The sequence below is a fragment of the Mustelus asterias genome, chromosome 19 (assembly GCF_964213995.1).
Source record: "Mustelus asterias chromosome 19, sMusAst1.hap1.1, whole genome shotgun sequence".
In the NCBI taxonomy this organism is placed as follows: Eukaryota; Metazoa; Chordata; class Chondrichthyes; order Carcharhiniformes; family Triakidae; genus Mustelus; species Mustelus asterias.
Window position 1 is genome coordinate 61,437,055 of NC_135819.1, and position 22,545 is coordinate 61,459,599.

The following is a 22,545-nucleotide window of genomic DNA, read 5'->3' on the forward strand; positions in this document are numbered from 1 at the left end:
CTGGCCTTCATTGCGAAAGGTTTAGAGTACAGGAGCAGGGATGTGTTGTTGTAATTATGTGGAGATGCCGGCGTTGGACTGGGGTAAACACAGTAAGAAGTTTAACAACACCAGGTTAAAGTCCAACAGGTTTATTTGGTAGCAAAAGCCACACAAGCTTTTGGAGCTCTTAGCCCCTTCTTCAGGTGAGTGGGAATTCTGTTCACAAACAGAGCTTATAAAGACACAGACTCAATTTACATGAATAATGGTTGGAATGCAAATACTTACAACTAATCAAGTCTTTAAGAGACGAAACAATGTGAGTGGAGAGAGCATCAAGACAGGCTAAAAAGATGTGTATTGTCTCCAGACAAGACAAGGCTGTCTTGTCTGGAGACAATACACATCTTTTTAGCCTGTCTTGATGTTCTCTCCACTCACATTGTTTCGTCTCTTAAAGACTTGATTAGTTGTAAGTATTTGCATTCCAACCATTATTCATGTAAATTGAGTCTGTGTCTTTATAAGCTCTGTTTGTGAACAGAATTCCCACTCACCTGAAGAAGGGGCTAAGAGCTTCGAAAGCTTGTGTGGCTTTTGCTACCAAATAAACCTGTTGGACTTTAACCTGGTGTTGTTAAACTTCTTGTTGTAATTATACAGGGCCTTGGTGAGACCACAGCTAAAGCACTATGTGCAATTTTGGTTTCCTTTTCTGAGGAAGGATGTTCCTGTTCTCGAGAGAGTGCAGCAAAAGTTTACCAGGCTGATTCTGGCAATGGTGAGACTGATGCATGAGGAGAGATTGACTAGGTTAGGATTGTTTTCGCTCGAGTTTAGACGAATGAGGGGGGGATCTCAGAGATTTTTAAAATTCTAACAGGACTAGACATGGTAGATGCAGGGAGGGTATTTCCGATGGTGGGGGAATCCAGAACCAGGAGTCACAGTCTGAGGATTCAGGGTAGACCATTTAGGACGGAGGTGAGGAGACATTTCTTCACCCAAAGAGTGGTGAGCCTGTGGAATTCATTACCACAGGAAGTAGTTAATGTCAACACATTGAATGTATTCAAGAGGCGGCTGGATATAGCACTTAGGGTGAATGGGATCAAAGGTTATGGAGAAAAATCAGGATTAGGCTATTGAGTTGGACGATCAGCCATGATCATAATGAATGGCGGAGCAGACTCTAAGAGCCAAATGGCTTCCTCCTGCTCCTATCTTTTATGTTTTTATGTTGACCTCATGAGAAACTGTATGTACAGCCATCAGGGTAGTTAAGTGCACTGTTGTAGTGCATCATAGTCCTTCTTGTCATGTGTTTTCTTTTAAGTTAATAAATATTCTTTATTAATTGATCACAAAATGAATGGACTGTTCCTCGCTTGTTTGCAGCGCATCTTTTCCCATATTATACCAAATCAAAAATATATATACAACTAAGAACTGGTGTTCCAAGTTACCCTTCTGGGTTTTGGAATAACCTCGCATTTAACGCCCCTCCTACTGACGTCAAACTAACAGGTCTGCAGTTCTCCATTCTTCCTCCCTCCTTAAATAGTGGGGTTACATTTGCTACTTTCCAGATGCAGGAACCTTTCCAGAATCTATAAAATTTTGAGCGATAACCACCAATGCATTCAGTTTGTCTTTAGCCACCTCCTGCAAAACTCTGGGATATAGCTCAGCTGGTCCAGGGGATTTATCAAACCTTCAATCCATTTAAATTTTCAAGAACTACCTTGTTACAGATACTAATTTCTTTTACTTCCTCAGTTTCACAAGTCCCTTGGTTGCGTAGTATTTCTGGGAGATTTTCTGTATCTTTTTCCATGAGGACCGCACAAAGTTGAATTTCTCTGACATTTCCCGGTTCTTCACTATAAATTATCCTATCCCGACATGAAATGGAAGAACATTTGTCCTAGCTAATCTTTTCTTTTTCATAAACCTAAAGAACCTTTTAGAGTCCAGCCCTATGTTGTTTATTAGTTTGTATTCATATTCTCTTTTTCATTTCTTAATCCTGCATGCATGCACACATGCACCCCACCACCACCAGAGGAAACATCCTTCATGAACCTATCAGGTTGAGCTCTGCAGGAATTTTCTATGTTTCAATGAGATCACATTTCATTCTTCTAAATTCCAAAGAATAAAGGCTCTATTTAATCTTTTCTAGATAATTCCTCCATCCCAGGAATTAGTTTGGTGAACTTTCGTTGAACTTGGTCTATGGCAAGTATATATTTCCTTAGGTCAGGGGACCAAAAGTGGACATAATACCTTAGGTGTGGCCTCACAAAGGCTCCATACAATTGCATCAAGACATTTTTACTCATATACTCAAATCGTCTTGTAATAAATGTCAACATATCATTTGCTTGCATGTTAGCTTTCAGTGACTCATGAACAAGGACGCCCAAGACCATATTGAAAGTGAATATTTTCCATCCTTTCACCATTTAATAAATATTTTATTTCCGATTTTTGTGATAATCTCACATTTCTCCACATTGTTCATCCTCTGCCAAATTTTTGCCCATTTACTTGGCCTCCCCAAATCCCCTTCAAACATCTTTGCATCCTCCCCATAACTCACACTTCCACCTAGTTTTATGTAATCTGCAAGTTTGGAAATGTTACATTTTTTCTCCAAATCCAAATCATGGACATGGTTTGTGAATAGCTGGGACCCAAGCACTGATCCTAATGATACTCCACTAGTTACGGCCTGCCAACCTGAAAATTACCCATTTATTGCTATTCCGTTTTCTGTCTGTTAGCCAGTTCTCAATCCATGCCAGTACATCCCCCAATCCAACATATTGTACTTTTGTCCACTAACGTCTTGTGTGGGACTTGCACCAAAAGGTTCCCCCTTTATCTATTCTGCTAATTACATCCACAAAAAGCTCTATCAGCTTTGTTACACACAAATTCTTTCATAAATCCATGTTGACTCTTCCCAATCTTACCATTGTTTTCCAAGTGTCATAATATTACTTCCTTTATTATAAGATTCTAGCATTTTCCCTCTGACTGATGTTAGGCTAACAGGTCTGTAGTTTCCCATTTTTGCTCTCCTTTCTTAAATTTGCCACCTTCCAAACTGCAGGAACCATTCTAGAATCTATGGCATTTTGAAAGATGATTACCAATGCATCTACTATCTCTTCAGCCACCTCTTTCAACACCCTGCAATACAGATCATCAGGTCTACTGGATTTCTTTGCATCAAGTCCTATTAATTGCTTTTGCACTTTTGCGAACTAATATTAATATCTTGCAGTTCTTCGTTTACACTAGTCTCTTGATTCTCCATTATTTTTTGAAGGTTTTTAGTATTTTCCTCCATTAAGATGAACAAAGTATTTGTTCACTTTCTCGGCCATTCCCTTATTCCGCATTATAAATTCTCCTGACTCTGCTTGTAATGGACACACGTTTGTTTTTTTTTGCTAATCTTTTCATTTTCACACATCTCATAGGATCATCATAGAATTCTTCCAGTGCAGTAGAGGCCACTGGGCCCATCGGGTCTGCATCCAAGCCCCCTCCCGTGCCCTATCATTGTAACCCCACACATTTTCCATAGCCAATCCATCTAATCGGTACATCTTTGGACTATGGGTGGAACCCGAAGCACCTCGAATAAATCCACACAGACAGGGAGAATGTACAAACTCCAGTCACCCAAGGTCGGAATTGAACCCGGGTCCCTGAAGCTGTGAGGCAGCAGTGCTAACCATTGTGCCATCACCACTCTGTAGAAGCTTTTACAGTCTTAATTTTTTAATGTTTCTCGCTTATTTACTTTAATATTCTATTTTCCCTTTCTTAATCTTTATTTTGGTTGTCCTTTGCAGAATTCTAAAATGCTTCTAACTTCCCTACTCTCTCCCTAGTTACATTAAGAGTAACCTCTTAAGGATCAACAAGGTAATTTATGTGCGGATCCACAAGAGATGGGCGAGATCCTAAATGAATATTTCTATCAGTATTCACTGTTGAGAAAAGCATGATGTTAGGGAACTTGGGGAAATAAATAGTGATGTCTTGTGGAGAGTACACAAAAGAGGAGGGGCCGGAAGTCTTAAAGCGCATCAAGGTAGATGAATCCCCGGGACCTGATGAAGTGAATCCCAGGACACTGTGGGAGGCTAGGGAGAAAATTGCGAGTCCCCTCGCAGAGAAATTTGAATCATCGATAGTCACAGGTGAGGTGCCTGAAGGGCGGCACGGTAGCACAGTGGTTAGCACTGCTGCTTCACAGCTCCAGGGTCCCAGGTTCGATTCCCGGCTCGAGTCACTGCCTGTGTGGAGTTTGCACATTCTCCTCGTGTCTGCGTGGGTTTCCTCCGGGTGCTCCGGTTTCCTCCCACAGTCCAAAGGATGTGCGGGTTAGGTTGATTGGCCAGGTTAAAAAAATTGCCCCTTTGAGTACTGTGATGCGTAGGTTCGTGGGATTAGCGGGTAAATATGTGGGGGTAGGCCCTGGGTGGGATTGTGGTCGGTGCAGACTCGATGGGCCGAATGGCCTCCTTCTGCACTGTAGAGTTTCTATGATTTCTATGATTGGAGGGTGGCAAATGTTGTGCCTTTGTTTAAGGAGGGCTGCTGGGAAAAGCCTGGGAACTACAGGCTGGTAGTGGGTAAGTTGTTAGAAGGTATTTTGAGAGGCAGGATCGACAGGCGTTTAGAGACGCAAGGACTGATTAAGGACAATCAGCGTGGCTTTGTGAATGGAAAATCATGTCTCACAAATTTGATTGAGTTTTTTGAAGGGGGTAACCAAGAAGGTAGATAAGGGCAGTGTAGTTGATGTTGTCTACATGGACTTTAGCAAGGCTTTTGACAAGGTACCACATGGTAGGTTGTTGCATAAGGTTAAATCTCATGGGATCCAGGGTGAGGTAGCCAAATGGATACAAAATTGGCTTGGTGACAGAAGCCAAAGGGTGGTTGTAGAGGGTTGTTTTTCAAAATGGAGGCCTGTGACCAATGGTGTGCCTCAGGGATTGGTGCTGGATCCACTGTTATTTGTCATTTATATTAATAATTTGGATGAGAATTTAGTAAGCATGGTTAGTAAGTTTGCAGATGACACCAAGATTGGTGGCATAGTGGACAGCGAACGATATCTAGGATTGCAACAGGATCTTGATCAATTGGGCCAGTGGGCTGACGAATGGCAGATGGAGTTTAATTTAGATAAATGCAAGGTGATGCATTTTGGTCAATCGAACAAGGGCAGGACTGACTCAGTTAATGGTAGGATGTTGGGGAGAGATATAGAAGAGAGAGATCTAGGGGTACAAGTTCATAGCTCCTTGAAAGTGGAGTCACAAATGTATAGTGTGGTGAAGGTGACATTCGGCATGCTTGGTTTCATTGGTCAGATCATTGAATACAGGAGTTGGGACGTCTTGTTGAAGTTGTACAAGACATTGGTAAGGCCACACCTGGAATACTGTGTACAGTTCTGGTCACCCTATTATGGAAAGGATATAGTTAAACTAGAAAGAGTGCAGAAAAGATTTACTAGGATGCTACCGGGACTTGATGGATTTAGTTATAAGGAGAGGCTGGACAGACTGAGACTTAGTTCTCTGCAGCGTAGAAGGCTAAGGGATGATCTTATAGAGGTCTACAAAATAATGAGGGGCATAGATCAGCTAGATAGTCAATATCTTTTCCCCAAGGTAGGGGAGTCTAAAACTAGAGGGCATCGGTTTAAGGTGAGAGGGGAGAGATACAAAAGGGTCCAGAGAGACGATTTTTTCACACAGAGGGTGGTGAGTGTCTGGAACAAGTTGCCAGAGGTAGTAGTAGAGGCAGGTACAATTTTGTCTTTTAAAAAGCTTTTAGACAGTTACATGGGTAAGATGGATTTAGAGGGGTATGGGTCAAATGTGGGCAATTGGGACTAATTTCGGGGTTAAAAAAAGGGGCGGCATGGACAAGTTGGACTGAAGGACCTGTTTCCATGCTGTAAACCTCTATGAACCCTCAGGCTTACCTTCATTTTGGCAACTTCATATGCCTCTTCCTTTGATCTAATGCAATCATAGAATTCCTACAGTGCAGAACGAAGCCATTTGGCCCATTGATTCTGCACCAACTCTCCAAAAGAGCCCCCCACCCTGCACATTTACAATGGTTAATCCACCTAACCTACACATCATTGGAGGCTAGGGGATAATTTAGCATGGCCAATCCACCTAACCTTCACATCTTTGGACTGTGGGAAAATACCAGAGGAAACCCACACAGACACAGGGAAAACATGCAATCTCCACACAGAGAGTCACCCAAAGCCGGAATTGAACTCCCTGGCGCTGTGAGGGAACAGTGCTAACCACTATGCTACCATACTTTTTGATTTCTTTCATTAGCCATGGTTGGAATATTTTCCTTGCTGGGTTTTTGTGCATTAAAGGAATGCATTAGTTCTTTAAATGTTAGCCATTGCCTGTCTACTGCCATACTTTTTAACATAGTTTCCCAATTTACCATAGTCAGTTTGTCTCTCACACCTTCATAGTTACCTATGTTTAGATTTAAGACCCTAATTTCGGATTGAACCACATTACTTTTAAATGTGAATATACCACAAGCTGAGATTTCACTGTCCGGGAGTGACCCAGCACAAGCTTGGGTTTCACCGTAAGTGACTGCTCTCTACAATGTGCACAACAGGAACAACTTGACGTCAATTATATCCCTAAGAAACTAGTGATTAAAACTGACTACAGACAAGTTTTATGAAGATGGACAGAGCACAAAATCAAAGGGACACACAAACGCTAGTTAGGATACATTCAGAATATAGGGGCGAGTGCTATCAGTAAAGTGGTCACAAAGTGTGCTCATCAGGAATGATGAGCAGCGATTTTTGCTGGAATCAGTAACCAAGCCATTACTTACTGTTTCTGAGGGATGATCAGCATCGACTTCCAAGTACAGCGCTCGGATATGGTTCTGTACATCGCAGTAAAACATGGCCTCCCAGAACTGGAGATTGGTCCACACCACGTGTTCCTGTACACAACTATATGCGAACTGTGTGACGCCAGAGCCCAGTTTCTGCAAACATTGAGATTTTCTGTTTACACGGCATCTTTAACAGAGAAAAGAGCTAAACCACATCCACTGGTTGGAAATGTAAATGGAACTGCACGTGAGCAATACCAGCAGATTGTAACAAATCAGCGCCTCCCAGGGCCAGAGTGCCGGACGACCCCCGTGCTGCCCGCACCCGTTCCACCCCGCGTTTGCCCCCCCGGTCTCTCTGTGCTGCCCCGCGTTTGCACCCAGGTCTCTCTGTGCTGTCCTGTGTCTGTGCCCCGGTCTCTCTGTGCTGCCCCGCGTTTGTGCCCAGGTCTCTCTGTGCCGCCCCGCGTTTGCGCCCAGGTCTCTCTGTGCTGCCCCGCGTTTGTGCCCAGGTCTCTCTGTGCCGCCCCGCGTTTGCGCCCAGGTCTCTCTGTGCCGCCCCGCGTTTGCGCCCAGGTCTCTCTGTGCCGCCCCGCGTTTGCGCCCAGGTCTCTCTGTGCCGCCCCGCGTTTGCGCCCAGGTCTCTCTGTGCCGCCCCGCGTTTGTGCCCAGGTCTCTGTGCCGCCCCGCGTTTGCGCCCAGGTCTCTCTGTGCCGCCCCGCGTTTGCGCCCAGGTCTCTCTGTGCCGCCCCGCGTTTGCGCCTAGGTCTCTCTGTGCCGCCCCGCGTTTGCGCCCAGGTCTCTCTGTGCCGCCCCGCGTTTGCGCCCAGGTCTCTCTCTGCTGTCCTGTGTCTGCCTGGAGGTCTCTGTGCTGTCCTGTGTTTGTGTGCCGGTCTCCCGACGCTGTCTTGTGTTGGTGTATGTAGGTCTTACATGCTATCATGTATGTTTTTGAAGGCACACTTACTCTGCAGAAGGCTGTAACCAATGGGAGCAGAGCTGCAGCGATTAAATGTTCATCCAATGGTGTGCAATCCTGAAACAATAAAAACTTGATTGAGGTCGCTGTATCTTTGAGACACTGACTGACAAAAAGTTTGTGACCCTCCCTCACAGTGTGTCTCACCCTCCCCACCCTTCAGATGACAGGGTCTAACCTATCATTATCTCACATAAGGTATGTGGCTGTGACCTCATGTGACCTCAATATTTGTGGAGGTGGGCGGGCAGAGAATAGGGAAAACACACACGGCAGGATGGGAAAGTGATGGAGTGAAAAGATTAGTCACACGCAGTTGTTTGTGAACAAGACTAGTCACCATAATACCTGCAGTGCACAGTTCATCATCCGGACAATATAGTCGAACTGCTGATGGTCAAGAACAGCTCGATTTTGCAGAACGTGCGAATTCAGCTCCTGGGTGAGACACTGACGAGCAGCACGCCCCTTCAGGGCTCTTAACATGGCAGGCAGCAGCTGTACAAAGACAACAGATTTATAAATCTTCTAGAAAAAAATGCATAACAAACACCCATCCAGTAAGCAACAGCTCCCAGCTATATGGACAAAGCTGCTTCTCTAAGGTATTGCAGAATGAACTTTCTTCAAATTCTCACTCATTTTTCACCATCAAAACAGCACAAGTGAGATACAGAATAAAGTTCCCTCGACATTGTTTCACCAAATATTTCCATGGTTAGATAGAGTAATTATACACGGAATTATTAATGGAAAACAAGGGGATGACAGAAGTGCTCTAAAGGTATTTTGTGTTTGGCTTCATTGACTTCTAACTTCCCAAAATGAAGTGAAAGGGAGAGAGCATCTTAAAACAATCACCATCAGCAAAAGAAGTCACTGCAGAGATCAAAAAGACATTGGTTATAATCTTCCAAAATTCTTTAGGTTCTGGAAAAGTCCCAAATAGCAAATGTAACACCTTTGTTCAAGTAGGAAGGAGAAAGCAAGAAAATGTAGGCCAGTGAGCCCAACATCTGTCAGAGAATTTGCTAAGTTCCATTTCTGTGAAAGTTATAAGTACGATACTTAGAAAATCAAAACGGAATCAGGCAGAGTCAACAAGATTTTGTGAAAGGGAAAGAAAGATCTATGAGGAACTAACAGGCCAAGTTGATGAAGGTGAATCTGTAGGTGCGTTGAATTTAGATTTCCTAAAGGCATTTGATAAGATGTCACATCAAAGGTTAATACACAAAGTAAGGACTCATGATGTACGGGTAACATATTAGCATGGATAAACATTGGTTCGCTTATAGGAAGCAGAGAATAAGGATAAATGAGTATTTTTTGGGGGTTGGCAGTCTGTAACTAGCAGAGTGTCACAGGGACCAGCGCTGGAGCCTCAGCTATTTACCATTTTTATTGGATGAAGGGACCAAATGTATGATAGCTACATTTGCTGTTGACACCAAAATAGGTAGGACAGTACATTATCCAGAGGAGGTAAACAGTCTACAAAGGGATATAGATGAGTTAAGTGAGTGGGCAAACTTTTGACATGCGAGACTTCTGAAGTACTGTGCGCAGTTTTGGTCTCTACATTTAAGAAAGGATATATGTACATTGGAGGCGGAGGTTCACTAAATTAGTCCCTGGGATTGTCAGTGCAGACTCAATGGGCCGAATGGCCTTTTCCTGGCTGTAGACTCTTATGAGGGCATTGCCCCTTGGGAAAAGGCTGAGCAAAGTGGGTCTAGTTTCTCTGGAGTTTTGAAGAATGAGAGACAATCTTATCGAAACGTACAAGATTCCAAAGAGGCCTGAAGATGCTGAAAGATTATTTCCTCTGGTCAGGGAATCTAACATGCGGAACACAGTATCAGGATAAAGGGCTGATTATTTGGGACTGAGATAAGAAGAAATTACTTCACTAAAAAAGGGTTGTGAATCTTTGGAATTCTCTGCTCCAGAGGGTTGTGGCCACTCTATCTTTGAATAAAGTTAAAGCTGGGACAGACAAAGACAGCTTTTTGGTCTCAGACTCAAGGGGTGTGGGGAACATGCAGAAAAGTGGAGCTGAAGCCCAAGATCAGCCATGATCATTTTGAATAGCAGAACAGGCTTTACAGGCCACATGGTCTACTCCTACTTCTTGTCTTCTTGTGAGAACCAGTACAAATAAGTTGGGCCAAATGGCTTTATTCTGAACTGTAGCCTTTCCATGATCTTACAGAAACATTTAAGATCCCGGGGGGACTTGATAAGGTGGATATCGGGAGAATGTTTCCTCATGAAGGAGGCTAGAACAAGGCGACACAGTTTAAAAATAAGCAGGCTCTGTTTTAAGATGGAGGTAAGGAAAAAACGTTTTCCCCCTCAGAGGGTCGTTAGTTGGTGGAATTCTCTTCCCCAGAAAACAGTGGAAGCTGGGTCATTGAATCTAAACAAGGCTGAGTTAGAATTCTGATAGAGAAGGGAGTCAAAGGTTATTGGGCAGGGATGGTGGGGATAGGGGTGTTGGGGGTGGGGGGGATGGGGGTGGAGGTAGAGTTGAAACCATAATCAGATTGTTATGATATTATTGATTAGTAGGGCAGGCGTGAAGCATCAAATGGCCTATTCCTATTCCAAAAGCTCCCTCTCCATTGCCTCATCAAACACTCCCAGGGCAGATACAGATTCAGAGTAAAAGTCCCTCTATGCTGTCCATTCAATGTACTTCAGCACAAATATTAACAAGGCACCCTGTGCTGATCAGAGTATGTCATTTTATCATTGATCTCACCAGCTGCTTCACAGTCTAAGTGAGATCACTCATTTACAGACAAAATGTGTGAATGAGTAGAAGTGCAGTGCATCAGTGCTAATTCCGGTAGCAACTAAGAATCATTAAACATCACAACACAATTAATTATTCAACAAGGTGATAGATACATAACTAAATAATAGAGTATAAATTTACCTTTTTGGCTTCTAACATTTTGTTTTCAAATATGTAGGTTATGCAATTCCTGACAACCTCTAACCTTCGAGCACTGTTGGCAAGGACGATACCATTTTGATCGATTATAGTAGCTTTAGAGAAGAAAATTCTTTAATGAAATATTCAGTTCAGTAAACTTATACTAACATTCACCCCATTCTCAGCAAATATCAATATTGTGCCCAAATTATCTTTATATATACATGCTAAGAACAGTGTCAGGCCATTATAGTGAGATGAACTTCACAGTAAACTCACCGCTTGGAGGTCCCATAGGCACTACGCATTTCATCTCAGCTTTAACTGCAGGTGGGGCGTTCTTCAATTTGGCAGTGGCCTGGTCGACGATCCACTGCACTGTTCCCTCATCCAAGTGAGGAAAGGTGTTCTGCTGCACCCTCAGATGGGAGCCCTCCTTTGGTTTTTGTATTTTGTGCATAGCAACTGCTGGGTAAGGGTTCTCCTGTTAGAAGGGCAGAATAGAGATGATGACCTGAGGACACCTCAGCTGGCACCACTCTTACTTGTCACTTATGCAAGCACTTAACACTGAATCGCAAGCAAAAGCCAAATCAAAAAAGATGTCTTTATTCTGCAGCTGTCCATCTATTTAGAAATACAAAAATCTGCAAACAAAACTTCTGTCAAACTCTGTGCATAAATGGATAAGCAGTCCACAGCTAAAAGAGTGAACTCAACCTCCTTCCCAACAGCTTAAGAAAACTAATGCAAATCCCAATTTTAAATTACAAAATCACATCTGAGCAGGCAAAACGCTCACAGCTAAATGGTGGTATTATCAGCATGCTCTCGAGAACTTCTCCCCATGGTTATGTCGCACAATATCATTTGTTGATGCGCTGTTACCAAAGCTATTGATTTAGATAAGGGACATACATTCCGGTGAAGCTGTTCTGAGATTTCCTTCACGTGTTTCAGAGCTTTCTGTGCATTTCCCTCCTCCAATCGGATTCTCTCGATTTCATTTGCTACCAACTGTAAACAGAAATATGAAGCATTCATTCATTACCGTCAGAACCTAACATCAGATACAAGTGTGGCACTGTATCATTGAGACCTGGGACTGACGCACAAGGCTGCTTCTGACCCAGATTACTTTCTCTCAGGGAATCAGGCAAGACTGCCTCCTCACACACTAATGAGGCATCAGGCAGTGTCAACCTTTCATATGCCAGTGGGAGGCCTTCCAGCATTGCTCTCTCACGCTGGCAGGGAGGGTTATTCTCACACTCTGATGGGGCATCAGGCAGGGTAACATTCTCTCACTCCCATGGGGAGGATCAGACAGCATCACCCTGTCACACGGGCAGGAAGTTAGTCATGGTCAACCTCCAATGGGAATGCAAGTAGGGTCACCCTTCCATATCTTAGCCACCTGTTCGTGAAGGCAGTGATTGAGATCATCTATTAATCTGCTCTCAGCTTGGAATGGGGCAGTGTAGGGAACAATAATAATAATGAAATCAGGGCCTCCAGCAACCCATGGTGTTATAGGTGATAAATAATGCAGGAGTCAGTGACCCTGCTTTACAATCACTGTGGTCACACTCTGACTCCAAGAATCACACACCCTGCTTCAGACAAGCCCAATGTCTAATTTAAGACTTCTGGGGAGCCTAGAACTAGTTTAAATATAAGAGATCTCCCTTTTAAAGGTGGAGATGAAGAGGAATTTCTTCTCTCAGAGGGTTGCTAATCTTTGGAATTTTCTAACTCAGAGACCAGTGGAGGTCGAGTCATGGAATATATTCAATGTTTAAAGCTTATTTATGAGTGTCACAAGTAGTCTTACATTAACACTGCAATGAAGTTACTGTGAAAACCCCTAGTCGCCACACACTGGCACCTGTTCGGGTACGCTGAGGGAGAATTTAGCATGGCCAATGCCAGCACGCCTTTTGGACTGTGGGAAGAAACAGGAGTATTTGGAGGAAACCCACACAGACATGGGGAGAACGTGCAGACTCCGCACAGACAGTGGCCTAACCGGGAATCATACCCAGGTCCCTGGCACTGTGAGACAGTAGGGCTAACCACTGTGCCACCGTGCTGCTCAGATTTTTGATCTACAAAGGAGTCAAGGATTTTGGGAGTCAAGGACACAATCAGATTAGCCAAGATCTTATTGAATGGCAGGGTAGGCTTGCCCAAGGGTCAAATAGAACATTCCTGCTCTTATTTCATATGTTCTCATGACAAATAGCAATTAAGGGTTACCTCATCAAACAGGTCACATGGTCGATATGGTGAGCCTCTTTCTGATACAAATCGTGCAAAGGCCATTCCTTCAAGAACTTTGGTCAGAAAGTCATCATCGAATAACCCTCGTTGGGCCAAAAAGGCCACCTATACCAGCAGAGTACAACAACCATGAGTTACCAACAATCCCATTAAACATCAACCAATGCCAGAAATGTTAGTCACTTTCACCTTCAAGTCTTGAAAATTATAGTAATTCCAAAATAATCATTACAACCTTGATGGTCATTGACTGCTATGTGATCGCACCTGCTGGTACACTGCCTGTACTGTGAAACTGTGCCTGCACAAGTATATTCCCTGTACTGTGCAATTGCTATTGCACTGGTATACTCCCTGTGCTGTGCCATTCTCCTGCACCGGTGCACTGCTCTGTGCCATCACCCCTACTGGCACATTCCCTGTACTTCGTCCAGGGCCATCGTCCAGCCAGTACACACACTGTACTGTGTGATCATCTCTGCCAATACACTGACCACTGCACAGTGCCATTATCTCTGCAATACACTCCCTGTATTGTACAATGGCCCCTGCCAGTACACGCCCAGCACTATACAATTGCCTGTACACTAGCATACGCTCTCTACTGTGCTATTACTCCTGCACTGGTACATTCTCAGTACTGTGCCATTGCCCCTGCACCAGTACACTCCATTCTCTACGTCACCCCTTCCAATAAATTCCCTGCACTGTGTAATTGCTTCTGCCAGGACATTCCCAGTTCTGAGCCATCGCCCCTGTCAGTACACACCCCGTGCAATGCAATGGTCCCTGTCCGTATCTGCCCTATACAGCGCAACAATTGTTGGAACATGGTTTGTACAGGACAATCGCTCTGCCAGAACACTTCCTGTACTGTGCAATCACCCCTGCCAGTAGTGCGCGCAGTCTGATCACTCTATTCTGCGTACATTATGATCACTCCTTCCTGTGCAGCATACTGCAAGATCAATTTGTTTATACACTCAACACCTTGCTCATTCCATACCTTCCCACTGTATACTATTTTCCAGCCTCTGGATGTACCCGCCATACCTTGTGAAAACGAATGACTGGCTCTGGATGGATGCGGATAATTTGCAGACACCACCGATAACCTTGAAAAAGCTGTGCAAACAAGCGCAGAAAAACAGCACGGATCTCCTTATCCTAGGAAAGCACACAGTGAGTTAGCTGGAATATTTACTTCAGAGAACCAGTTACATGCAAGAGATTTTTACAGCTGAAATCACAGAGCACTCGCCATGAAACTAATCTCAGATAAGAGCAAAACCAACCATTTGTTCAAATTTTGTGCATCATCTGAGGAGCCATACCATGCATGGTTAGTGGAGATTGCTCTGCCGTACAAGATCGAGTAAACACAAGAAAAAATGGTTTGCATTTATATAGTGCTTTTCAAGACCCCTAAACATCTCTCAGCACATCATTGGCAATGAGTGCACTGACTTCACTGGGCTGAGTTTTGGTTCACACCGTGAAGCTGTTTTATGTAAACTAAGCGAAACATCAGAATTTCCAGATAAAGAAAGACCAAGACATATCTAGTTTGCCTTCTACCATCCTGGTAGTCATGAGCAACAATAAGAGAGCTTACTAATTACAACAATGAATCTCCATTAATTAGTTTACAACAGACCCGGGCATGAGATGGGAAAACACCCAGTATTGGAAAGCTTTCAGAATCATGGCTCCAAAATCATCTGTTCCTTCCAAGCATGCCACACTCACTACGTGCCTCAAAAGATCTTAAGATGCCATTTCTGACATAGATTAAACAAAGTAACACATAAATAAATTCTCCCAGTTCAACCAATAGTTTTAAAGTTTAACGTTTATTTATTAGTGACACAAGTAGGCTTACATAACACTGCAATGAAGTGACTGTGAAAATCCCCTAGTCGCCATACTCCATCGCCTGTTCGGGTACACTGAGGGAGAATTTAGCATGGCCAATGCTCCTAACCGGCACGTCTTTCAGACTGTGGGAGGAAACCTGAGCACCCGGAGGAAACCCACACAGACATGGAGAGAACATGCAGACTCCGCACAGACATTGACCCAAGCAGGAAATGGAGCCTGGGTGTCTGGCACTGTGAGGCAGCAGTGCTAACCAGTGTGCCACCGTGCTGCCCCAATACAACTTATGTTTGCATTAAAAAAGCAATATGAACACATGATGTTGCACGACAATAGAAGTCAGCTTGTTTGGCATAAATAGACAAATTCCACCACATTCTATCTTATAGCCAAGAGGGAAACATCTTCACCCTGCAGATTTTTCACTGCCTGATTAGCAAGACAAGGTTTCAGCCTCTTTTTCTTTAAATCACATTGTATAGAGGGCGAGATTAAAGGAATTCTGACATTGTGTATTTTTTTAACTACCCAAACAAGTTAATAAATTAATTGTTTAGTTTCTAAGAAAATCATTTTAGCATATTAAGCACCATTTCCAGCTGACACACATCATTAAAAGTTATGCTTTTTCAACGGAACACCAATCAAAACAATTCCTGAAAAATGATTTGTTCATTAGCCTAAGTTTCTCCAGCCATCACCGATAGCTCAGACTTTTGACCCCTCAACATGAGTCCCCAACTTGCTCTGACTTATTCTACTGTTATGGGCAGCACAGTAGCACAGTGGTTAGCACTGCTGCCTCACAGCAACAGGGACCCAGGTTCGAATCCAGCCTTGGGTGACGGTCTCTAACGTTTCCTCCGGGTGCTCCAGTTTCCTCCCACGGTCCAAAGATGTGCAGGTTAGGTGGATTGGCCATGCTAGAATTGCCCCTTAGTGACTAGGGATGTGTAGATTAGATAGATTAGCCATGGGAAATGTTTGGGGCTACAGGGATAGGGCAGGGGCAAGGGCCTGGACAAGGTAGTCTTTCAGAGTCGGTGCAGATTCAGGAGACCAAAGGCCTCTTTCTGCACTGTGTTCTATTTTGGCTGCAGAATTCAACATTCTATAGTTTTATTGATTGCTGCTCTACATTGATGGGAGGTAAGTTTATTAAGATTCTTAGGTGTTGCAAATTCTTTAGCTAATTAAGCACCCATTTATGGAGTATACGGTGTCCATTTTCCCTTTCTATGAGCAGGTTCCAATTTAATTTTCCATTGTTTTGCCGACTTACAAAGAACAAAGAAAATTACAGCGCAGGGACAGGCCCTTCGGCCCTCCAAGCCTGCAGTGACCATGCTACCTGACTTAACTAAAACCCCCTACCCTTCCGGGGACCATATCCCTCTATTCCCATCCTATTCATGCATTTGTCAAGACACCTCTTAAAAATCACTATCATATCTGCTTCCACCATCTCCCCCGGCAAAGAGTTCCAGCACCCCCACCACCCTCTGTGTAAAAGATATGCCTCGTACATCTCCTTTAAACATTGCCCCTCGCACCTTAAACATGTGCCCCCTAATAATTGACTCTTCCACCCTGGGAAAAAGCTTCTGACTATCCACTCTGTCCATGCCTCCCATAATCTTGTAGACTTCTATCAGGTCACCCCTCAATCTCCGTCGTTCCAGTGAAAACAAAGCAAGTTTCTCCAACCTCTCCTCATAGCTGATGCCCTCCATACCAGGCAACACCCTGGTAAATCTTTTCTGTACCCTCTCCAAAGCCTCCACATCCTTCTGGTATTGTGGCGACCAGAATTGAACACTATATTCCAAGTGCAGCCTAACTAAGGTTCTATAAAACTGCAATATGACTTGCCAATTTTTAAACTCAATGTCTCGGCCGATGAAGGCAAGCATGCCGTATGCCTTCTTGACTACCTTCTCCACCTGCATTGCCACTTTCAGTAACCCGTGTACCTGTACACCCAGGTCCCTTTGCCTATCAATACTCCTAAGGGTTCTGCCATTTACTGTATATTTCCTATCTGTATTAGACCATCCAAAATGCATTACCTCACATTTGTCCGGATTAAACTTCATCTGCCACCTCTCTGCCCAAGCCTCCAACTGATCTATATCCCACTATATCCTCTGATGGTCCTCATCGCTATCTGCAAATCCACCAACTTTTGTGTCGTCCGCAAACTTACTAATCAATCCAGTTGCATTTTCCTCCAAATCATTTATATATATTACAAACAGCAAAGGTCCCAGCACTGATCCCTGAGGAACACCACTTGTCACAGCCCTCCATTCAGAAACACACCCTTCCACTGCTACCCTCTGTCTTCTTTGACCGAGTCAGTTTTGTATCCACCTTGCCAGCTCACCTTTGATCCCACACGACTTCACCTTCTGCACCAGTCTGCCATGAGGGACCTTGTCAAAGGCCTTATTGAAGTCCATGTAGACAACATCCACTGCCCTACCCTCATCAATCATCTTCGTCACTTCCTCGAAAAACTCGATCAAGTTAGTGAGACGCGACCTCCCCTTCACAAAACCATGTTGCCTCTCACTACTACATCCATTTATTTCCAAGTGGGAATAAATCCTGTCTCGAAGAATCCTCTCCAATAATTTCCCTACCACTGATGTAAGACTCACCGGCCTGTAATTACCTGGATTATTCTTGCTCCCCTTCTCAAACAAAGGAACGACATTGGCTATTCTCCAATCCTCTGGGACCTCCCCTATAGAACTCCCACTTACCTGACGAAGGAGCAGCACCCCGCAAGTTAGTGGCTTTTGCTACCAAATAAACCTGTTGGACTTTAACCTGGTGTTGAGACTTCTTACTGTACCTCCCCTGTAGCCAGTGAGAACACAAAGATTTCTCTCAAGGCCCCAGCAATTTCCTCCCTTGCCCCTCTCAGTATTCTGGGGTATATCCCATCAGGTCCTGGGGACTTGTCTACCTTAATGTTTCTCAAGAACTCCAATACCTCCTCCTTTTTGAAGTCAACATGACTCTAACTATCTACACATCCTTTCCCAGACTCATCATCTACCAAGTCCCACTGATATATATATATATATATATAAATAAATATATATAAATCAGTCCAAAGATGTGCGGGTTAGGTTGATTGGCCAGGTTAAAAATTGCCCCTTAGAGTCCTGGGATGCGTAGGTTAGAGGGATTAGCGGGTAAATATGTGGGGGTGGGGCCTGGGTGGGATTGTGGTCGGTGCAGACTCGATGGGCCGAATGGCCTCCTTCTGCACTGTAGGGTTTCTATGATTTCTATGATGCAAAGCACTCATCTAATACCTCGCCCACTTCCTCTGGCTCAACGCATAGATTCCCTCCCTTGTCCTTGAGTGGGCCAACCCTCTCCCTGGCTACCCTCTTGCTCTTTATACAAGTATAAAAAGCCTTGCGATTTTCCTTAATCATGCTGGCCAAGGCTTTTTTGTGACCCCTTTTAGCCTTCCTTATTCCTTGCTTAAGTTTTTTTCTACTTTCCTTGTATTCCACACTTGCTTCGTGTGTTCCCAGCTTCCTAGCTTTGACAAATGCTTCCTTTTTCTCTTTGACTAGGCTCACAATATCTCTCGTTATCCAAGGTTCCCAAAACTTGCCATACTTATCCTTCATCCTTACAAAGATGTACAGGAATATTAGACATATTTTGTCTAATGCATTCTCTAATTTCTGAGCTGCCTCTTTTGATTCCAATGTCTCTCCTAGTTTGATCATTTCCATTGTTTTACATAAAAACATAAGAAATAGGAGGTGGTCATTTGGCCCCTTAAGCCTGCTCTGCCATTCAATAAGATTATGGCTGATCAGATTGTGATCATTACTCCACTTTCCTGCCTGTCCCTATTACCCTTGACGTATCAAAAATCAGTCTGTCTAACTCAGTCTTGATTTTTTGAATCCAAGTCACTGATATCAATTAGAAACAGTCAAGGGTCACAAATTCAGTAGCCCTTAGCCCATCTCAACTTCACACCTTTGATAAATCACTCATTTTCTATCCGAAGGCATGTTCTCATCCATTCCCATGTTTTACCCTGAATACCCAGAAATTACACATAGCCTTTCATGGGAAATTGTATCAAATGCCTAAATGTGATGTTTAGGCATGAAAGATTTATTCCTTTCTGTTTTAAAGCCTATAGTATCATTCTACTTGCATTTCCTCTTTACCTTGCATTCCATGGACTTTAATCTGCACAAGTTTCTTACTCCTCTTGCCTTTTGATTAAGTAATTTCCGGGAAGGATTCATGCGTAACTTGTCTTCACAAATCTGTTCTGAATATCCTTTCTCGCTCAAGTTATCCCTTTTTATGGTTCCCAGCAGCTCCCTACTACTGACTTAAGGTTAACCGGTCCCTTTCCTCTTTCCTGAACAAAGGTGTAACATACTCCTCAATGGCAAAGGCCAGTGGAATGCGACCATCTGTCAGGACAGAAAAGGGAGATGGCAGATAGTGTAAAAATTTCTACAGGTGCCAATGAAACAAATAGATATTCTATACTGAGACAATGGTGGAAATGTCTAAAAAATAGGCAGAGTGATGCAGTGGGAAAAATGGCAGGGTAAAAGATCAGGGTGACCAATACAGGAAATTACAAACAGAACCACCCCCTGGGAGTGCTAGGGGACAGTCCCTGAGCATAATCCTCTCATCATTTTCCCCCAAGCGTGCCAAGCACTCACCTAAATTACTCTGGTGGGTTCTGCTCGCCAGGCGCATGCTGTGGGACCTGCCAAGATTCACCTCAACAGTAATGGACAATATAAGGTGTATTGGGGGGGGGGGGGGGGTTGCCACCTATCCCACACCCCTGAAAATGGGAGCACAAAATCCCCCTAATGGCTCCGAGGATGATGAGCAAGTGATTTCAGGTAAATAGACATAGACTCAAAAAGCACAATATGTTCCGGATATGTTCCAAGGTAGGAAGCATCAGTATTGTAAGACCATACAAAATAGGAAAAGGAGTAGGCCATTCGGCCCTTCGAGCCTGCTCTGCTCCACCATTCAACAGGATCATGGCTTAACCAACAATCCTCACATCCCCTTTCTCCACAACTCTTTATTCCTTTCCTGATCAATAATCTATCTACCTCAGCCTTAAATTTGCACAAGGACTCTGCCCCCACAGCTCTCTGTGGCAAGGAGTTCCAATGGCCTTTTCAATAAACTAAAATAATCTGGAATAGAATATAGGGGAGAGGTCAAAATTTGCAGTGGCCAAAAAAAGGTGTGGCTAATTGTAAAGGAAAAGAGGTGCCAGATTTGATCCAGTAAGTTCTTCCCCGGCATCTTCTACCCTTCACAAACCTGAGCTCAACAAAAACATTACTGTCCATATTCTAACTCTGACTGAATCTTGTTTACCCATCACCCATGCTTGTTGACCCACAGTGGCTTTCAGTCTGACTACATATCGATTTTAAAATTCTCATCCGTATGTTCAAATCCCTGTGTGGTTTCGGTCCTCCTTCAGTCCTAAAAACTTTTGAAATTTTTGCTCTTTCCCAATTATATCTTGCAAATGTGGATTTGTCACCATTCCACCAATGGCCCATCATGCCTTCAGCTGTCTAGTCCATAAGTTCTGGTATTCCCTCCTGAAACTTCTCCACCTCAATACCGTTCACTCCTCCTTTAAAAACACTCCTTTAAACCTGTATCTCTGACCAAACTTTTTGTCATCTACCCTCTTATCTCCTTATGTGACTTGATGAAAACTTTGTTTGCGAACTTTACTGTGAAGCACCTTGGGACATTTTACTTTATTAAATGCAAGCTTAACTCAAGTTACGACAAGTGCAAGCTATTGATGTAAATGGCAAAGCTTGAGAAGTAGTAGAGAAAGAAAGGTTCAAGGTATCAGACAGGTAAATGTTTAGAAGTTGAAAGACTAGTTGATAAAACTGTAAAATAAAAGCACTGTGATCCTATGGTTGACAAATAGAGATGGGGGGGGTGGGAGGCAGGGGTGCAAAAGCAAATAGATAGTGCTAATCATTGGTTAGAGTCCAGTTGGAATATTGGGTCCAATTTTGGCACCTTACTTTAGGAAGGATACCATGATCACAGAGAGATTAAGAGACACACAGGATGATACCAGGGATGAGGCTTTAGTTACTTGGAAAGAAAAATATTGAGATGATCTGTCAAATCTCACCTTAACCTTGCTTGTATTGCAGAAGTGTTAATAATGCTGAGAGACTTTGACAACACTAAATCAAGAATCACCTTTTCCACTGACTGACAAAGTAACTAGCGGGCATAAAATCAAGGTTATGATCAAAGCAAAAGGCTAGGAGACTTTTTTTTATTGATGTTAGTTAAAACATGGAATGCTTAATTGAAAACTAATGCAAGCAGAGTCCTAATCTTTAAAAAGGAATTAGGTGAGTGTTTGGAAAATACTAAAATCAATTGGGTATGGGAAAGGATAGGTAAATGGGACTAGATGGACAGCTGAGATTCAGCACAGGTGTGGTGGGCATTCTCTACTGTAAGATCCCAGGACTCATCACCCTCCAGTCCTCTGGTATTGTTTGCATTTCTACAGAATTTGGACTAATAAAGGTTAATTGACATGATTACAGATGGAAAATGATCTGATTAATGCCTCTCACTGGCCTACAATGTAAACCACGAGGCAAAATACTATAGATTTTAGAAATCTGAAATATTAATCAAAATCTACTGGAAATGCCCAAATCAGGCAACATTTGTGGAGATTAGGAGAGCGGCTAACATCTCAGGCCTTTAGACCTAGAATGTTGACCACCTTACATTGGCGAGCTATCAACTTGCAATATAAAACACAATTTACATTTATTTAGCAACATCAGGATTAAGCATTGCAGAACCACTATTTAGTCAGCAGAGTAAGGGTTAATACCCAACTGTACAGCGTTGCTGCTATTCAAGGGTGACCATGTAACTGGACAGGTCTGCTGCTTACTCAAGTTCATTTACTGCAATTGTAGAGTGACTGTTCATTCAGAACACGAGTCACTAACTGTAGTCACTGTTTATTCGTGGGGGCAAATGTTACTCACTGTGTAACTGTACATGTTTATGCAGGATAAGGAATTTTCACTATAATGGCACCAAGTTGCACTGCTTACTCAGCAACCTATCAGTTACTCAGTGTAAATACAGAATTGCAGAGTAATAATTTACCAATAAGTTAACAAAGTCTACTAAACTGTTAAAAAGGATACCATGCCATTTGTTAATTCCCAATTCTCATTTATTATTGTACCTGGAATTTCATTGAAGAGGCTGATGTAGAGGAGGGCGGGAAGGCATAATCCGCATACTCCAATTCTGGGTCCAAAACCTGTGAGGGAAAACATGGGAAATGTACAATTAATATTTTTCTATGTAAAAATCTATTAGACATCTCAGATCTGTCATCCATCCTATCAACACCTTCCATTATAGGAATCACTGCCCAAATTGGGACTTCCTACTGTAAACCTGATGAGCTCTCGCAGAT

At 43.3% G+C, this 22,545-nt stretch overlaps 1 protein-coding gene across 1 annotated transcript in view; it reads right to left on the reverse strand.

Annotated features, from left to right (window-relative positions):
* Positions 1-22,545, reverse strand: part of sbf1 (SET binding factor 1) — a 131,829-nt gene that overhangs the window by 53,201 nt on the left and 56,083 nt on the right. Inside the window, exons 7-15 of the mRNA XM_078234621.1 lie at positions 22,309-22,386; positions 14,181-14,294; positions 13,104-13,232; positions 11,763-11,861; positions 11,124-11,328; positions 10,845-10,957; positions 8,249-8,398; positions 7,889-7,957; positions 6,916-7,074 (exon numbers count right to left, since the gene is read on the reverse strand). Coding sequence (XP_078090747.1) covers positions 6,916-7,074; positions 7,889-7,957; positions 8,249-8,398; positions 10,845-10,957; positions 11,124-11,328; positions 11,763-11,861; positions 13,104-13,232; positions 14,181-14,294; positions 22,309-22,386 — 1,116 coding nt within the window. The remainder of the gene's footprint in view (positions 1-6,915; positions 7,075-7,888; positions 7,958-8,248; positions 8,399-10,844; positions 10,958-11,123; positions 11,329-11,762; positions 11,862-13,103; positions 13,233-14,180; positions 14,295-22,308; positions 22,387-22,545) is intronic.